Source organism: Budorcas taxicolor, chromosome 11 (genome assembly GCF_023091745.1).
Source record: "Budorcas taxicolor isolate Tak-1 chromosome 11, Takin1.1, whole genome shotgun sequence".
Classification (NCBI taxonomy): domain Eukaryota; kingdom Metazoa; phylum Chordata; class Mammalia; order Artiodactyla; family Bovidae; genus Budorcas; species Budorcas taxicolor.
Genome location: NC_068920.1, coordinates 55,675,517 through 55,689,585, shown reverse-complemented (window position 1 = coordinate 55,689,585; position 14,069 = coordinate 55,675,517). Strand labels below are relative to the sequence as shown.

The following is a 14,069-nucleotide window of genomic DNA, read 5'->3' as shown; positions in this document are numbered from 1 at the left end:
ATTGTGCTTAGGTTACATAAATCAGGTTTTTCTCTTTTTAAAGATTTTATTATATTTGATCATGCTAATCATTTAACTGGCCACACTACAATTCAGATGTACAACCAAGAATGTCTCAGGCAGAATTAACAAGTTAATGCTACTTACTCTTTTTTTAAGACTTAAACCTTTGGGGGGACTTCCTGGTGGTTCATTGGCTAAAACTCTGCACCTCCACTGCAGTGGTCATAGATTCCATTCCTGGTCAGGGAACTAAGATCCTCCGAATGACCCACATGAGGAGGCAAAAACAAAAATGAAGAAACCCACACAAATCTTGTTTGTAAAATTTTATTATAAGTGGAAGGTCTTATCAACTTTCATTGGGAGTGGAGCGTACTGAGAATATCTTAATTATTAGTTGTATGTGGAATCTAAACAAAAAGTTGAACTCACAGAAACAGGGCAGGAAAGTGTTTGGCTGGGAGTTGGGGGAGAGGCTGGTATGAGGGTACAAATTTCCAGATATAAAACTAATAAGGCCTGAAAATGTAATGTATGACTATGGTTTATATATATATATATACACACACATATATATGTATGTTTGGTTAGGTTATATATGTATACCATATATGTATATATGACATGGTGACTATGATTGATAACATGTATAGATTGGAATTTGCTGAAAGAGTAAAACTTACTCTTACCCAAAAAAAAGTACAAAAGACAAATGTGTTAGGTGATGGATGTGTTAACTAGATGAGAGGAATCCCTCCACAGTGTACATATATCACATTATTATGGTTGCATCTTAAATATCTTGCAGTTTCATTTGTCAGTGATTGCCTCAATAACGCTACTTAACTATTGTTTTGAAACTGTGAAGAGTTCCCTACCAGCCGCCTGGAGATGAGTGCGGTTGCAGACATCTTCGACAGAGATGGAGACGGATACATCGACTACTATGAATTTGTAGCCGCCCTTCACCCAAATAAGGACGCGTACAAACCCATCACTGATGCTGACAAAATCGAAGATGAGGTACTGCTTACCTTTATGCCACTTGCAGCAGTCACCTCATGTTCTGCCCAGATGCCCTGCACAATGGATGTTGCTGCTTTATTCCCACGTTCCTTTGTCGCATAAAGGTTCTAAGGGTGCCTCGATGTAATATTAACATTAGAGTGACTGTTTTATCATTGCTCTTGGCAGGTGACAAGGCAGGTGGCTAAGTGCAAATGTGCAAAACGATTCCAGGTTGAACAGATTGGAGATAACAAATACAGGGTAAGTTTCCAAAATAGCTGTGAGGTCTGCTTAAAGGATGAGAATTAAAAGTGTGATCTGCATTGCTTCCCAGGAGTGCTAATGACTTATTTTTACCATCAAAGGGTACTGGTATGTGAAATTCCTGCTTTTATAAGTTTAAATGGTGTGAAGATAGCTTGTTGTATATTAGGACATATCTTTGACATGTACAGGATGTCCATTCAAGGAGAAAAATATTCAGAGGAAAACACATCTTGTATATTTAGGTTGCTTAATATTACTTTATAATCTATTTTATTATGATTAGAGGTAAGTTGTCATACTTTCAGTAACAAAACTATTCCAAGACAGGAAACAAAGTTAAAATGTTGACTTGTTTTTATAAATGTGATAAGAGGCAGTTTGTCCTCTGATGCAGAAATTTTTTTAATTTAAATCTTAATAATTCAGTTCACCTTCTTTCAAAACAATTACTTGAAAGCACTTGTGACTTAGTCACACTTTATCATTTTTTTCCCTCTTTTCTTGAAGCATCTCTTATTTGTAGTAGCTAGATAGGAAATGTGCTGGGTTTCCCTCCTATAGTCTGTTACTTACAAATAAAACATTATTCATTTTGTTTTTGTATTTCTGCATTGAAAAACATTCATCTCTTGGGCTGGCCAAAAAGTTTCTTCACATTTTTCCACACGATGGCACAGAAAAACCCAAATGAACTTTTTTAGCCAACCCAGTATACATTTGAATTTTTACCTTAAATTTGAAACCCAAAGACTTTCCAAAAACCTTGCATAGAAAATTTTCAGATTATTTGGTTTGAAGTTGGGAAAAATGGGTACCTGCACATCTCTAAACTAGATACTAATCCAGAATCCCAAAGTGTGAGAGTGAGTGAGTGTGTGTGTGTGTGTGTGTGTGTGTGTGTGTGTGTTTTCTGGAGTCATATGAAAAGTTTCCTGTTGAACTAATTGTGTCTTTCTTCCATTTTTCATTTTTTTTTATCAGTTCTTCCTGGGAAATCAGGTATAAACCAGTGGAATGTATTCTCCAGTTCCCAATGGTTTTTTAACTTTAATTCATAGTCATTAAAGCTTGCCCTGGCCCGTCTTTCCCATGCTGTCCCCCTAGCAGCTGCAGTGTTGGTTGGCGTGGTGTTTCTGTCAACGCTATAAGGGTCCTTGATCCGGGACTCCTTTCTGCTTTGTGTCTCACATGAGGAGATTGCCTTCAAGCAAACCAGATAATCAGCCGTAGTTTGGCTAGGCGCAGCGTTGCAGTGCAGCTTTCAGCCCTGTCTTTGATAATCCTGCTCCCACCTGTCATATGCAACTACTCATCACTGCACAAACTTGACTGTTCACAGTCTCCGTGTGGTCTTGTTGGTGCTTGGCCGTTGAGGAGGAGGTTGCTCTGAGGAGGGCAGTGAGAATAGGGCCAGCCTCTGGCAGTGACCTGGGAGGACAGCTCAGAGTGGTCAGCATAGCACTCAGCCTCGGTGATGGTTTTCTCTGGAGCAGCCGTCATCCGTGTGCCCTGATTCATCGAGTTAGGGCTTTGCGTTCTGAGTAAAGTGTTGCTCTGATGGTCTTAAATGATACGCACCCCTGTGAGGAACGGTTTCTCTTGTGACTTGCACGAAATCCTAGCCGTGCTTATGCCATTTTGCCCTCAGATTTAAGTCGGAATAGACTGACCAAGATGAGAATATATAACTAGAAACAAGAGAAGTCATATTTTGATTTAAACAAGGAAAGTTTTTTTTTCTTTTTAACTCTGTGCTTCTGAAAACAGTCATGCTATTTGTGATGTCTGACCATCTGTGTGTGCTGAGTTGCTTCAGCAGTGTCTGACTCGCTGCCACCTCGTAGACGACAGCCCAGCAGGCTCCTCTGTCCATGGGATTCTCCCGGCAAGGATGCTGCAGTGCACTGCCATGCCCTCCTCCAGAATATCTGGCCATATCTGTAGATATTACTCTGTTCCTCAGTTTCTAAGTCAGATTAGATCTTAAGTTTCAAATGACCAAGTATCATTTACTGCAAGCAAATTATTTTTTCAAATAAAATCCTTAAGTCATTTTGAATAGATGTTTTGAAACCTTCCATTAGTTTGCATAAGAAGTTACTTTCCCTTTCTTGTTATTTTCTAATAATTGTGACAGCATCTTTTATTTTTGGAAAGGATGAAATGACCCCAAAGGTTTAAGTCACTGAAAATACAACAACATTATGTATTTTTTCCTTCAATTTAGCTGTTGAAAAAATCAGGGAAATTCTAAAGACAATGGTACCTGTCAGAGAATGCCATCTCAAAATTTAAACTTATTCATATTTAGTATGATGGAAATAAATTGAACTATCATCCCTATAAAATAAATATATTATTTGTATGTGATATAAATATTTATCTATATCCTTAAAGCTTGTTTTCAGTGTAATCTTGGACCAAAAGTGTATGGTCTGATTATCTGGTTCCTTAAGGGTAATTTTCTTTGAATCCCCTCCTTTCCCTTTGCTTATTAGCAGCACCAATTTTTTTCTAACAAATTAAATATGTATTTTGATTTTTAAATTTTAATTTACAGTTCACGAGCAGGTTCAGTTACAGGAGAGTTGAAATCTCAAGGCTTAAAAACCATTTTAGAAAAAGCAATGTAAAAAAGTTTGATGTGACTGTCTGAGTCCCACTGGTACATTTTACATGCTTTCTGGATCCTTCTGAGTTTCAGGGTCTGGGATGGTTGGCTTTGTTCTAGTGTTCTCTTCCTGAAACTCAGCGTTAAAATTTATGAAAAGCAGCCAATTGTTTCTACTTCAGGTTTTTCTATTTATCTTTCATGAGCCCAGACAAATAGTCACAATTGTATGTTCCCTGCCTTAAAAAGAAGCTCTTTATGTCAACTTGACTGTTCATTTTGCTATGGTATCCGCCAGGTTGGCAACCATGAAATTCAGTCTGGTGGTTTTTTTAAGTTGGTCATGAGCTTGTTAGAAATGATTTAAGGGTATAAAATCATTTCTCATGGGCTTTCATAGTAAATAAACCTTATGATCAGAAACAGTCTGCAGTCTACATGTGTATTCAAGAGTTGAAGAATTTGTAGCATATCTGAGTGATGGAGATCCACTGAAAGAGCAGAAAAGACAAATGCTTCTCAGTGTCAGCAATTTTGATACATACAGCTTTAAAGAAAGCCTTTTAGATTTAAAAGCTGTATCATTCCTAATGTGTCAGTGTCTGTCCAAAAATGACAGTAATCTAAAATGGCATGTTAATCTAGCCTTTAACAAATTAGCCTACCAGATCATTAGTGATGCAGAAATTTTATTTAACTGTGAAATTTTTATTAGTCACGATCATTTATTGTCTCTTTCGTGAAGTCAGAACTGCTTAGAGAAAGCAGATGAGTTTATAAACATTTCTGCCACAAATTTCCAACAGCTTTAGGTGTAAGAGGAAGTTTTCATGAAGAAGAATCAGAGTTTATTAAATTTTCTTTAGGATCATGTTACCTCCTGGAAGCCCCAGGAGACTGGATCAGTGGTTAATTTCATGGCTGTGTTTAATCTCTAGAAACATTCTTCAGTTACTTCTTTACTAATGTTATTTCTGTCGTAAGAAAGAAAAATCATTTTTAGAAGAAAGCTTCAGGATTACACGTGATAACCTTCGTCATCTTTTTTTCACCCTGTTTCCTCTGGGCTAAATCAGCATGCAGCCGTCTAACGCAGATCATGACAAACCCCTCTCTGAGATTTTACTAATCGCTGCGAACTAAGCAAGAAGTTAGAGTTGGTTGCTTATAGCAGATCGCACTTCCTGCCTTGGTTGAGATTTACTCTGGACAATTAGAGGGTCTTCTTTCTTCCCCTTCCCAGTTTGGAGACTCCCAGCAACTCCGGCTCGTCCGCATCCTGCGCAGCACCGTGATGGTTCGCGTTGGAGGTGGATGGATGGCGCTCGATGAGTTCCTAGTGAAAAACGACCCTTGCAGGGGTAAGGAGACGCTTACCGTCAGGGTAGTCACTCTGTGCAAGTATGTCCATCTTGTGTTATTTTCCAGCATCAAAAATATACTGGGTGTACACCTGAAACTATCACAGCATTGTTAATCAACTGTGCTCCAGTATATCAAAACTTGATATATTCTCCCAATATATGAAGTCAAACGTTTTTTAAAAAGTTAGCTAAAAATAACTTACTGAGGCTCATTTTGGTCATATATTATTGGGTTGGCTAAAAAGTTCTCCTGGGTTTGCCCGTACGACGTTACGGAAAAACCCAAACGAACTTTTTGGCCAGCCCAATATGATGAATGTTCACGTTGGTCTGTCAGCCTGAAGTTCCCAAAGAACTTGGGGCAATCATGTAAACTGTGTTCCTCGCTCTTTTTTTTTTTTTTTCCCTTTTTTTCCACTTCTGGATAGCTAGGAGACTGGGGGATGGGAAACACTAGAATGTATTTTTCTGTATGAGACACCCCCCCCATCTGCCGTTTTCAAAATGAGCGATTCTTCCAGCCAAGGACAGGATTTCCTCTGTCATTGAAAAGCAAAGTAAGAGGAAAGAAAATCGAGTGATGATGATTGAAGATACTGTATAGGAGAAGTTTGAAAGCAAAAGTGTTTCTGAAATTAGGGGGAGGTGAGGAAAGCAGCATTGAAAAAAATTTTTAAACAATAAGCTCCTGATCTGACTCTGAGTTTTGAAGTTACAGATCAGCGCCCTAAGATGCACACGCTCCGGCGGGTGGGACTGGGCTCAGGCGGCCAGTCGGCGGGGCCCCCTGCTGGCCACCGTGGGTGATTGCGCCTAAAGGAGTGAGGCAAAAGCAAAGGCGCCCTTTTGTTGTGTATTTTGGAAACAGTGCAACCTCCGGTAGCACAGCTCCGCTTATGAAACAAGGGGGAAGGCAGAGTGCTCTGGGCGGTTGCCTGAGAAAGGCAGCCTGACCGGGGCGCGGCCTTCCAGGTGCGGGTTTCCTCCCGAGCCAGCCCTGTGCGTGCCCCTCTGCTAAACTGTGCACCAAGGCCCGGCCTGAGCAACCTTGGCGTAGTCAACCAGTGTGCTGTGTTTCTTCTTCTGCTAACAGTTCTCTTGAATGTGATTGGTCTCCTGTGTCATTTCTTCTAGTTCATCATCATGGGAGTAAAATGTTACGCTCGGAATCAAACTCTTCAATCACTACTACTCAGCCTACTATAGGTTGGCGACCCCTCTCTTTGCCTCTCCCCCTCTGACCTCTCCTCTTTCCTCCTTTGACATTCTTGCTTTCGTTGTTTGTTTTCAAATAACGCGCTTCATCCATCACGTATGGCTTAACTCACATCCAACTGAGCTGGTGCTTCCAAATTGAAACTCTCGACATGGGACGCCCTTCCAGTGTTGCAGACGCAGGGGTTGCGTCCGTGATCAAACACAGGCCAATGCCCTACATGTGAGGCTCTGGCGGCGCCTCAAGAGCACGTGCACATGTGTTGGTCTGAGTATTGAATCATGGATGACCTCCCAGATCCTGGGGTCTGGCGTTTGTTATTTTGCATGTTGTAAAACCAGGTTTTTAAGGCATAAAATAAAAATACCAGCCGCCTTCTTGAAAGTGAAAAACCCTAAAGGTTATGTGTTGTCATCATGATAATAACCCATCTCTCATTCTGTATAACTGTTCAATTAATCCTGATGCTGAAATATTGCTCTCAATCTCCTGACCTCAGTAGTAGCTACAAAAGCCATAGTCCCTGCCTCCCTGGTCCCCCTGGGGTGGGGATGGCATAGGGAAACACTGCAGGCATCAGTAGCGGGTGGATTAACAGTATTTGAGCATGAGCTTGTCATTTTCATGCTGACTCTCTCTTTAATAGTGGTTCTTCTTGCTGGTGTCTAGTGTTAGAATAAACACACTTTTATTTTTTTCTTCCCCCAACTTACTTGTATCCAAAAGGAATGCATTGTAAAGGAATGCATTTGACTTTTTGTGATGCTGAGTTGGAGTTGGCATGGCAAAAAGGTGTTCTTGCAATCCTCCACGTGGTCTGTGGTGCCCGGTGGCGATTTTTCCCCACACACGACTGAGCCCCTCTTTTTTTTTTTTTCCCCCTTCCTCTTTTGTGTATGTGCCTTGTCACGTGTTCCACCATCCAGCTAAAGGAAGGACGAACGTGGAGCTGCGTGAGAAGTTCATCTTGGCGGATGGAACCACTCAGGGCATGGCTGCCTTCCGGCCGCGGGGCCGGAGATCCAGGCCCTCGTCCCGGGCAGCCTCACCCAACCGGTCCACGTCCGTGTCCAGCCAGGCCGGCCAGGCCGCCTCCCCGCAGGTCCCTGCCAGCAGCACGCCCAAGGTAGGACGCGTTTTCTTCTCCTCCACACTCCCCGTCTAAAGCAGCAGTCCCAGCCTCTGGGATCTAATGTCTGATGTTCTGCGGTGAAGCTGCTGTAATCATAAATAGGAATAGAGTACGCAATTCATGCAGTGCTCTTGAGTCATTCCTAGACCAGTCCCTGGTGCCAAAAAAGCTTGGGGACTGCTGTGCTAGACTCTGCTTTTCCGTGTTTGGGGTTCCTAGAATTTGCAGGACCAGCTTTCTCCAGATGTGTCCCTTGTCACAATATGGAAGATGCAGGATTAAATGTGTGTGTGTGTGTATTTTTGTGTGTGTGTATGCCTTTGCCTTGTGGCCCATACAGAGACAGTCTGTTTGGAGACTTTCATACCTTTTAGCCTGGTTTTTCTTTTTAAAGCTTCATTCATGTTTTTGGTGTGTATGATTTGCCATCAGACCTTTCCGTTTGTTTTTAATGATGATCATTCTTACTGCAAAATGAGTGGCTGTGAATCTCTCTTTCCATGGCTTTGCTTTTTATCTTCCATCCTTCACGTTTGATTTGCCATTGTTCCATACAGATTCTCCATCCTTTAACACGCAATTATGGTAAACCCTGGTTGACAAACAGCAAGGTGTCAACTCCCTGTAAACCAGCTGAGTGCCCTGACTTTCCCGTGTCATCTCCAGAGGTATCGTAAGGCCCCAGATTCCAGCCTAACAGCTGCCTTTAACTGACTATCACCCACTAGCCCTGCCGCACCTCCCCCTTGATAACTGCGCTCTTGACAATACTGTGTCTTTTTAAAGACTTCTGTGTAATAAGTCTCAACCCAGCATTTCTAGGCAGACACGAGAGTAGGGGGTCGACAGAAAAGATGGCTTGTAGCTCCTTAACCTTGCCACCACTGCGGGCCCTTGATCACTTTTGCTTTTTGCTCTCTTGCTCATACTTGCTTTTGCTTTTCTCCCCTGGGAGAGTGAAGTACAGGAGACTATACCCAGACCTGAGTCCAGTTTCTTTTCAAGCTGATGGTATCCTTCTGCTTCTAGACATAGCTTCGGCAGGAAGTACTGTAATCCTTTTTGGGAGAGAGTGAGAGGCAGTGTTATTTGCAAGAGAATCACTTAAAAGAATGTGGGTTGAGTGTTCTCTCTGGACAAGGTCCTTCTGACTGTCTGGTGTGTTTACTTCTGTCCAAGAACACTGGGTGGTTGAGACAGCCTTTTAGTCATCAGTGCAGGAGAGCAGGGGCTCAGGCAGACACAAAGTTCTCTCTCTTTCTCAAAAGGTGTGTATCTTTGTTAGACTTAATGATTTTTAGTCAGTGTGCTCTTTTTTAAATGACATGCTCTATGGGGAGAAGATGTTTAGGTGATATAAGATTTGCCAAGTTAACGCCTATACCAGATCATTTATGTTCAACAGGAGGTCAACCATATGTCTTTTAAAGAAACTTCTCTTTAAAATGATAGCCGTAGGTGTGTATTTGAGCAGAATCACAAGAATTGGGTGGGGGAGAATCTCTAAATAACTCTTCCTGAAACAAAGGAGGTATCTCATATTAAAGGCAAGGACTCTTGGATGCAAGTAAGTTAGTACCTCTCGAAAGCCTTTTATGCTTTTCCAAAACTCTTACGTACTATTTAACCCTCACACCCATAATGAGAGGCAGGCAGGGGAAATATTGCCCTCCTGAGATCGGAACGATGTAAATGGAAATTGCTGATGGAGGTAGAATCGGGCACAAACCAGTCCTCTTCCCCCAGCCACTCGATCCTCTCCCTTCCCCTGAGTGAGCGATGTGGTTTAGTAACACATGTTCTGTCTCAAGGTGTCACTTCTGATGGATCTGTTGTGGCCAGAACTGAAAGCAGAGGAGGGAACCTTACATGAAACGTTTGTTTTAAATATTTAGGGCTATGCTACTCCGTTAGTTCAAGTTTTTAAAAAGTGGAAACTCCCCCACACACACCAAATTAAAGTCCTTAGGTAATAGAAAACTAGGTATGATTTCAAGTAGCCTCATGAGACAAAACAACACTATTCTTCCGTGGAGGGGTCTTTCAGAGGACAGAGTAGCTTTGTGATCGTAAAATCAAGCGCATCAAGGCACCTGACGAGTGCTTTTGGTGTTCCGGGGGCAGGAACTGTCACCTCGCAGAATATGGTTCATCACCTGCGAGCCCTCACTCTCTCTTGCGTTGCTGAGATTCTAAGTTAGGGATTTAGCTGGAGCAGAGCTGTCAGACTTCATTTGGGGAAGTTACTGCCCTCCTCAAGCCCTCCTCTTTCATCATTGTGAAAAAGTGATTAGGTAAGTGTGAGGATTGTTTGTGGTTAGATGTGTGATAATATTTTGAACACTCAAGTAATCTATGAATTCTGTTTACATTCTATACTTAAATGTATAGAGAGTATGTAAATTTGTTATGAATATCACTAATATTAACAAATTGCAAGTCTGATGTATCAGGAGGTCTTACATATGCTTTATTAAGCATTTAAAAGTATTTGATAAAGGAAAATTAATTTTAAAAAGCACACATAATTATATAGATTTATTTCCTCCAGACAGCTCCCTGACTGTGAGCTCATTGAGGAATGTGATATCCTTATACTTCTCAGGAGATTTGTTTTTTCTTTTTTTAACTTTGGGAGAATTTTCAAATGTTGTAGTGATGAAGAAAAGGTGCAGTGATTTAGACTTCTAAAAATTTCATAGTTGTGACGACTTGAATGCTTGTAAGAATTTTAAGAGAATCATCCCAAAATGTTGCCTAGGTATCTTGTGTGTAAGGACCATAGAAGGTGATAGGGCCAAGAGATAAAAGTGACGTCTTACAAATTAATAAAATGTCACTTTGGGGGGCCATTTTGTTTGTTTAAATGATGGCTGTCTAAGCATTTCTTATTTTCTTTCTGTTCTGTTTATTTCTGTCTTGGTCCCTAAAAGCCTTGCAAGCAGCAGATAATCCAAACACAGGTTTTCAGAGCCGCATCTTCTCTCTGTACCATGCCATCACCATCCTCTTTTTTTGGCTGAACTCTGAACCCTGTGGTATTCACTGACTATCTGAGAAATACTAACATACTCACAGTTTGTTGCCTCTGTTTTCATACCTTCTCTCTGACATGGACTCCTCTCCCTTAGAGGGTTCCCTCTGAATGCTGGGAGAGAACAAGAAGTTAGTAGGTGGGACCCGAGTGCCTTGTTTAGCCGGTAGGCTGTCCCCTCCACCTTCCAAGTGTCAGCGGAGGGTCCCCACAGCCTGCGAAGTGGTTTCGGTGGAGGATCACGGGACAAACGCAGTGTCTGAAGTGTCTTTTCCCTGATTAACCACAGGGGACGCCAATACAGGGAAGCAAGCTCCGACTTCCGGGATACTTGTCAGGGAAGGGCTTCCACTCCGGGGAGGACAGCGGCTTGATCACCACCGCAGCTGCCAGAGTGCGGACCCAGTTTGCCGGTGAGTCTGGGGTGTTTCCTCCCTGATGTGATCTAAAGGTGAGAGTCCCGTTTCTTCCTAGTCAGGGAAGACGAACTGATGCTGCCACGTGCTTCTGAAATGACAGGTGGTCCCAGTCATCCATTTAAGGTAGGGGATCAATGAGCCAGGGGAATAAGGGACTCAAAAATTCCCTTTCAGAAAGCACCAGAGAAAGATGAGAGAGTGACTGTGAAATCAAAGAAAAGCTACAACAGGATGTACCCCTTGAGGCCAGAAGGTCTGGCCTCCTTTGCTGCTTGATAATTGCTCTGGGCTGTGTTCTGGGTGGTTGGAAAAGCCCAACCACTCTGCTTCTGACCCCAGGGTCCTGAGCATAGCAAGCCTCAGTTCAGTTCAGTCACTCAGGCGTGTCCAGCTCTTTGTGACCCCATGGACCACAGCATGCCAGGCCTCCCTGTCCATCACCAACTCCCGGAGTTTACTTAAACTCAGGTCCGTTGAGTCAGTGATGCCATCCAACCATCTCATCCTCTGTTGTCCCCTTCTCCTCCCGCCTTCAATCTTTCCCAGCCTCAGGGTTTTTCCAATAAATCAGTTCTTCGCATCAGGTGGCCAGACTGTTGGAGTTTGAGCTTCAACATCAGTCCTTCCAGTGAACACTCAGGACTGATCTCCTTTAGGATGGACTGGTTGGATTTCCTTGTGGTTCAAGGGACTCAAGAGTCTTTTCCAACACCACAGTTCAAAAGCAGCAATTCTTTGGCGCTCAGCCTTCTTTATAGCAAGGCGGAAGCTTCTTTAAACAAAGCTTTTGTCTTCCGTTCCCCTCTGCTTTGAATCCCTTATCTGCAGGTAAGATTTGCGCCAAGTGTGTGCTGTGCATTTGCACTGCACACGTCCCTAGGGCAGACCTGCCACACTTTGGAAAACACAGTCTCCAGTTCAGTACGTCTAATCCGTCCATCTGTGTCCAGCCAGTGGAATTCCTGTTTAAGTGGGATGGCCCCCAACCTCCACTTTGTGTGTGTATCCAGCTTTTTGTATATTTTATCCACTTAAGGGTCGCAGCAAGGCCATAAAACCCACAGGTATTGCCTGAGCACCTCCTGGGTGTCCAGCAGACTAGCTGAGATTGAATGTGGTGTTGAGCTTCGAGAACCGGTGGCAGTGGGGCGCAGAGGGCAGGATGACCTGTCTATGCCCTCTCTCTCCTCAGATCCCAGGAGGACGCCGAGCCGACCCGGGAGCCGGGCCGGCAGCAAAGCCGGCAGCCGGGCCAGCAGCCGCCGCGGCAGTGACGCCTCGGACTTTGACATCTCGGAGATCCAGTCCGCGTGCTCTGACGTGGAGACTGTCCCCCCCGTACACAGGCCTACGCCCCGAGCAGGTTCTCGGCCGCCTGGAGCCAAGCCTTCCAAAATCCCCACGCCCCAGAGGAAGTCACCTGCCAGCAAGCTGGACAAGTCCTCCAAGAGATAGTGCAGTTGGTTCCGCTGTGACCCTTCCTGAAGCCTTTACTATTTAAGTCTGAAAGATGTAACATATGATGTAGAGATTATTGTGAAATATTGCAAGAGGTGAGTTTAAAATTCTGCAGATGGCCTTATCTGTGTACTTGTCTTCTTCTTTCCTCTGTACGATTTTGGGTCAGACAGTCTGGGGTTGGACTCACACCCTCTGTGAGGCGGGAGAGAGTGTTTGACAGGCACAGAGCTTCCTACATTGAGCACACGGTGCCTGAAGGTAAGTCCGCAGCCTCCCGGCAGCCAGCCCTCCACTGGGCGCTAACGTGAAGGATACCTCACGACACGCCCCTGCTTCTCTGGAAGCCCCGAAAAGCCAAAAGGCACCCCCAGGGATCTGTTCCGAGCTGATGTCAATGTAAACTGCAAGACTGGGGGCAGAGAGACAGACACACCCACCACGGTTCTTATCCTCCTACCTGACAGAGAGCTCACAGGAAGCTTTCTGCGCCTTCCCATGCTCTGAGACTCCCAGACTCTTGTGCGTTTCTGCGCCCATGGCTTCACCCGAGGCCAGGGGCCACCCGGACCTGAGACCTAGTATCCTGTAAGAGTATCATCATAAAATGCATTCATCTAAATGTGAGGTTTTCTTTTGCTTGAGTGGACAGTAGCACCTGTACCATTGAACTCATTTTGTATCCAAGCAAGTTTGCTTGCAGAAAAGCTATGAAATAAAATATGTCCCTTAACTACATTGCTATGGAATTAATTTTTTTCCCCAGGGAAAAAAAGCAAATCGGTGTATTTTTTTATGAGCAAATATCCATTTGGAGTGACCAAAAGAGACTTAAAAATGGGTTTATTTTGATTTTCTCATCTGAAATAATCATGTTCTGGTATTATATCTATATTTAATAAATATATACCTTTTAATTTATTATGTATACTCACATACTATAGAAAGATATTATTATAGTATGCATTTAATAAAACATATTCACTTGAACATATGGAATAACTGATTCTTTAAAGTGAATTTTTTCCATTTATTCGTTTTAGATAAATGTTACATGGATGATCTCTCTTGAGTTAACAGTGTGATAGGCTGAGTTTGGGGGACAGAAACACAAGGATATAATATATAATGAACAAATGATAAAAATTAACAGTCATTCTACTTTTAATTCAAAAGTACCAACCATGTGCCAGCCTCTCTTGGTGACACTGAGCCTACAGGGTCCCCAGCCCTCTTCTCTTTAAAAGGGGAAAAGTTAATAAATCACTAAAAGATATGAACTGAAAGCAGGGAATGTATGACAAGGTAATGTAGTTATACCCTTTTAGCCTGGGTACATTTAAGAATCAAATGGTAGAGTTTTATTAAAAATGGCATCAAATATGATTAGAAGGACAGCAGATGGTTCCTTTGGAACCATGGCCAGTTATGACTTCTCTCGTGACATTGTCAATTTATTTCACCAAGTGGCAGTGGTGGTGGTCAGGTTCAAGGTGATAATCATGTTTTCCTCACATGGCCTTTATCATGGAGGACCTGGAGTCTCCACGGACAGAA

At 42.9% G+C, this 14,069-nt stretch overlaps 1 protein-coding gene across 1 annotated transcript in view; it reads left to right on the top strand.

Annotated features, from left to right (window-relative positions):
• Positions 1 to 13,417, top strand: part of DST (dystonin) — a 522,678-nt gene extending 509,261 nt beyond the window's left edge. Inside the window, exons 96-104 of the mRNA XM_052648315.1 lie at positions 872 to 1,026; positions 1,198 to 1,272; positions 2,260 to 2,277; positions 5,133 to 5,250; positions 6,388 to 6,459; positions 7,396 to 7,595; positions 8,159 to 8,269; positions 10,925 to 11,048; positions 12,247 to 13,417. Of these exons, the coding sequence (XP_052504275.1) occupies positions 872 to 1,026; positions 1,198 to 1,272; positions 2,260 to 2,277; positions 5,133 to 5,250; positions 6,388 to 6,459; positions 7,396 to 7,595; positions 8,159 to 8,269; positions 10,925 to 11,048; positions 12,247 to 12,509 (1,136 nt within the window). The 3' untranslated portion in view covers positions 12,510 to 13,417. The remainder of the gene's footprint in view (positions 1 to 871; positions 1,027 to 1,197; positions 1,273 to 2,259; positions 2,278 to 5,132; positions 5,251 to 6,387; positions 6,460 to 7,395; positions 7,596 to 8,158; positions 8,270 to 10,924; positions 11,049 to 12,246) is intronic.
• The last annotated feature ends 652 nt before the right edge of the window (positions 13,418 to 14,069 follow it).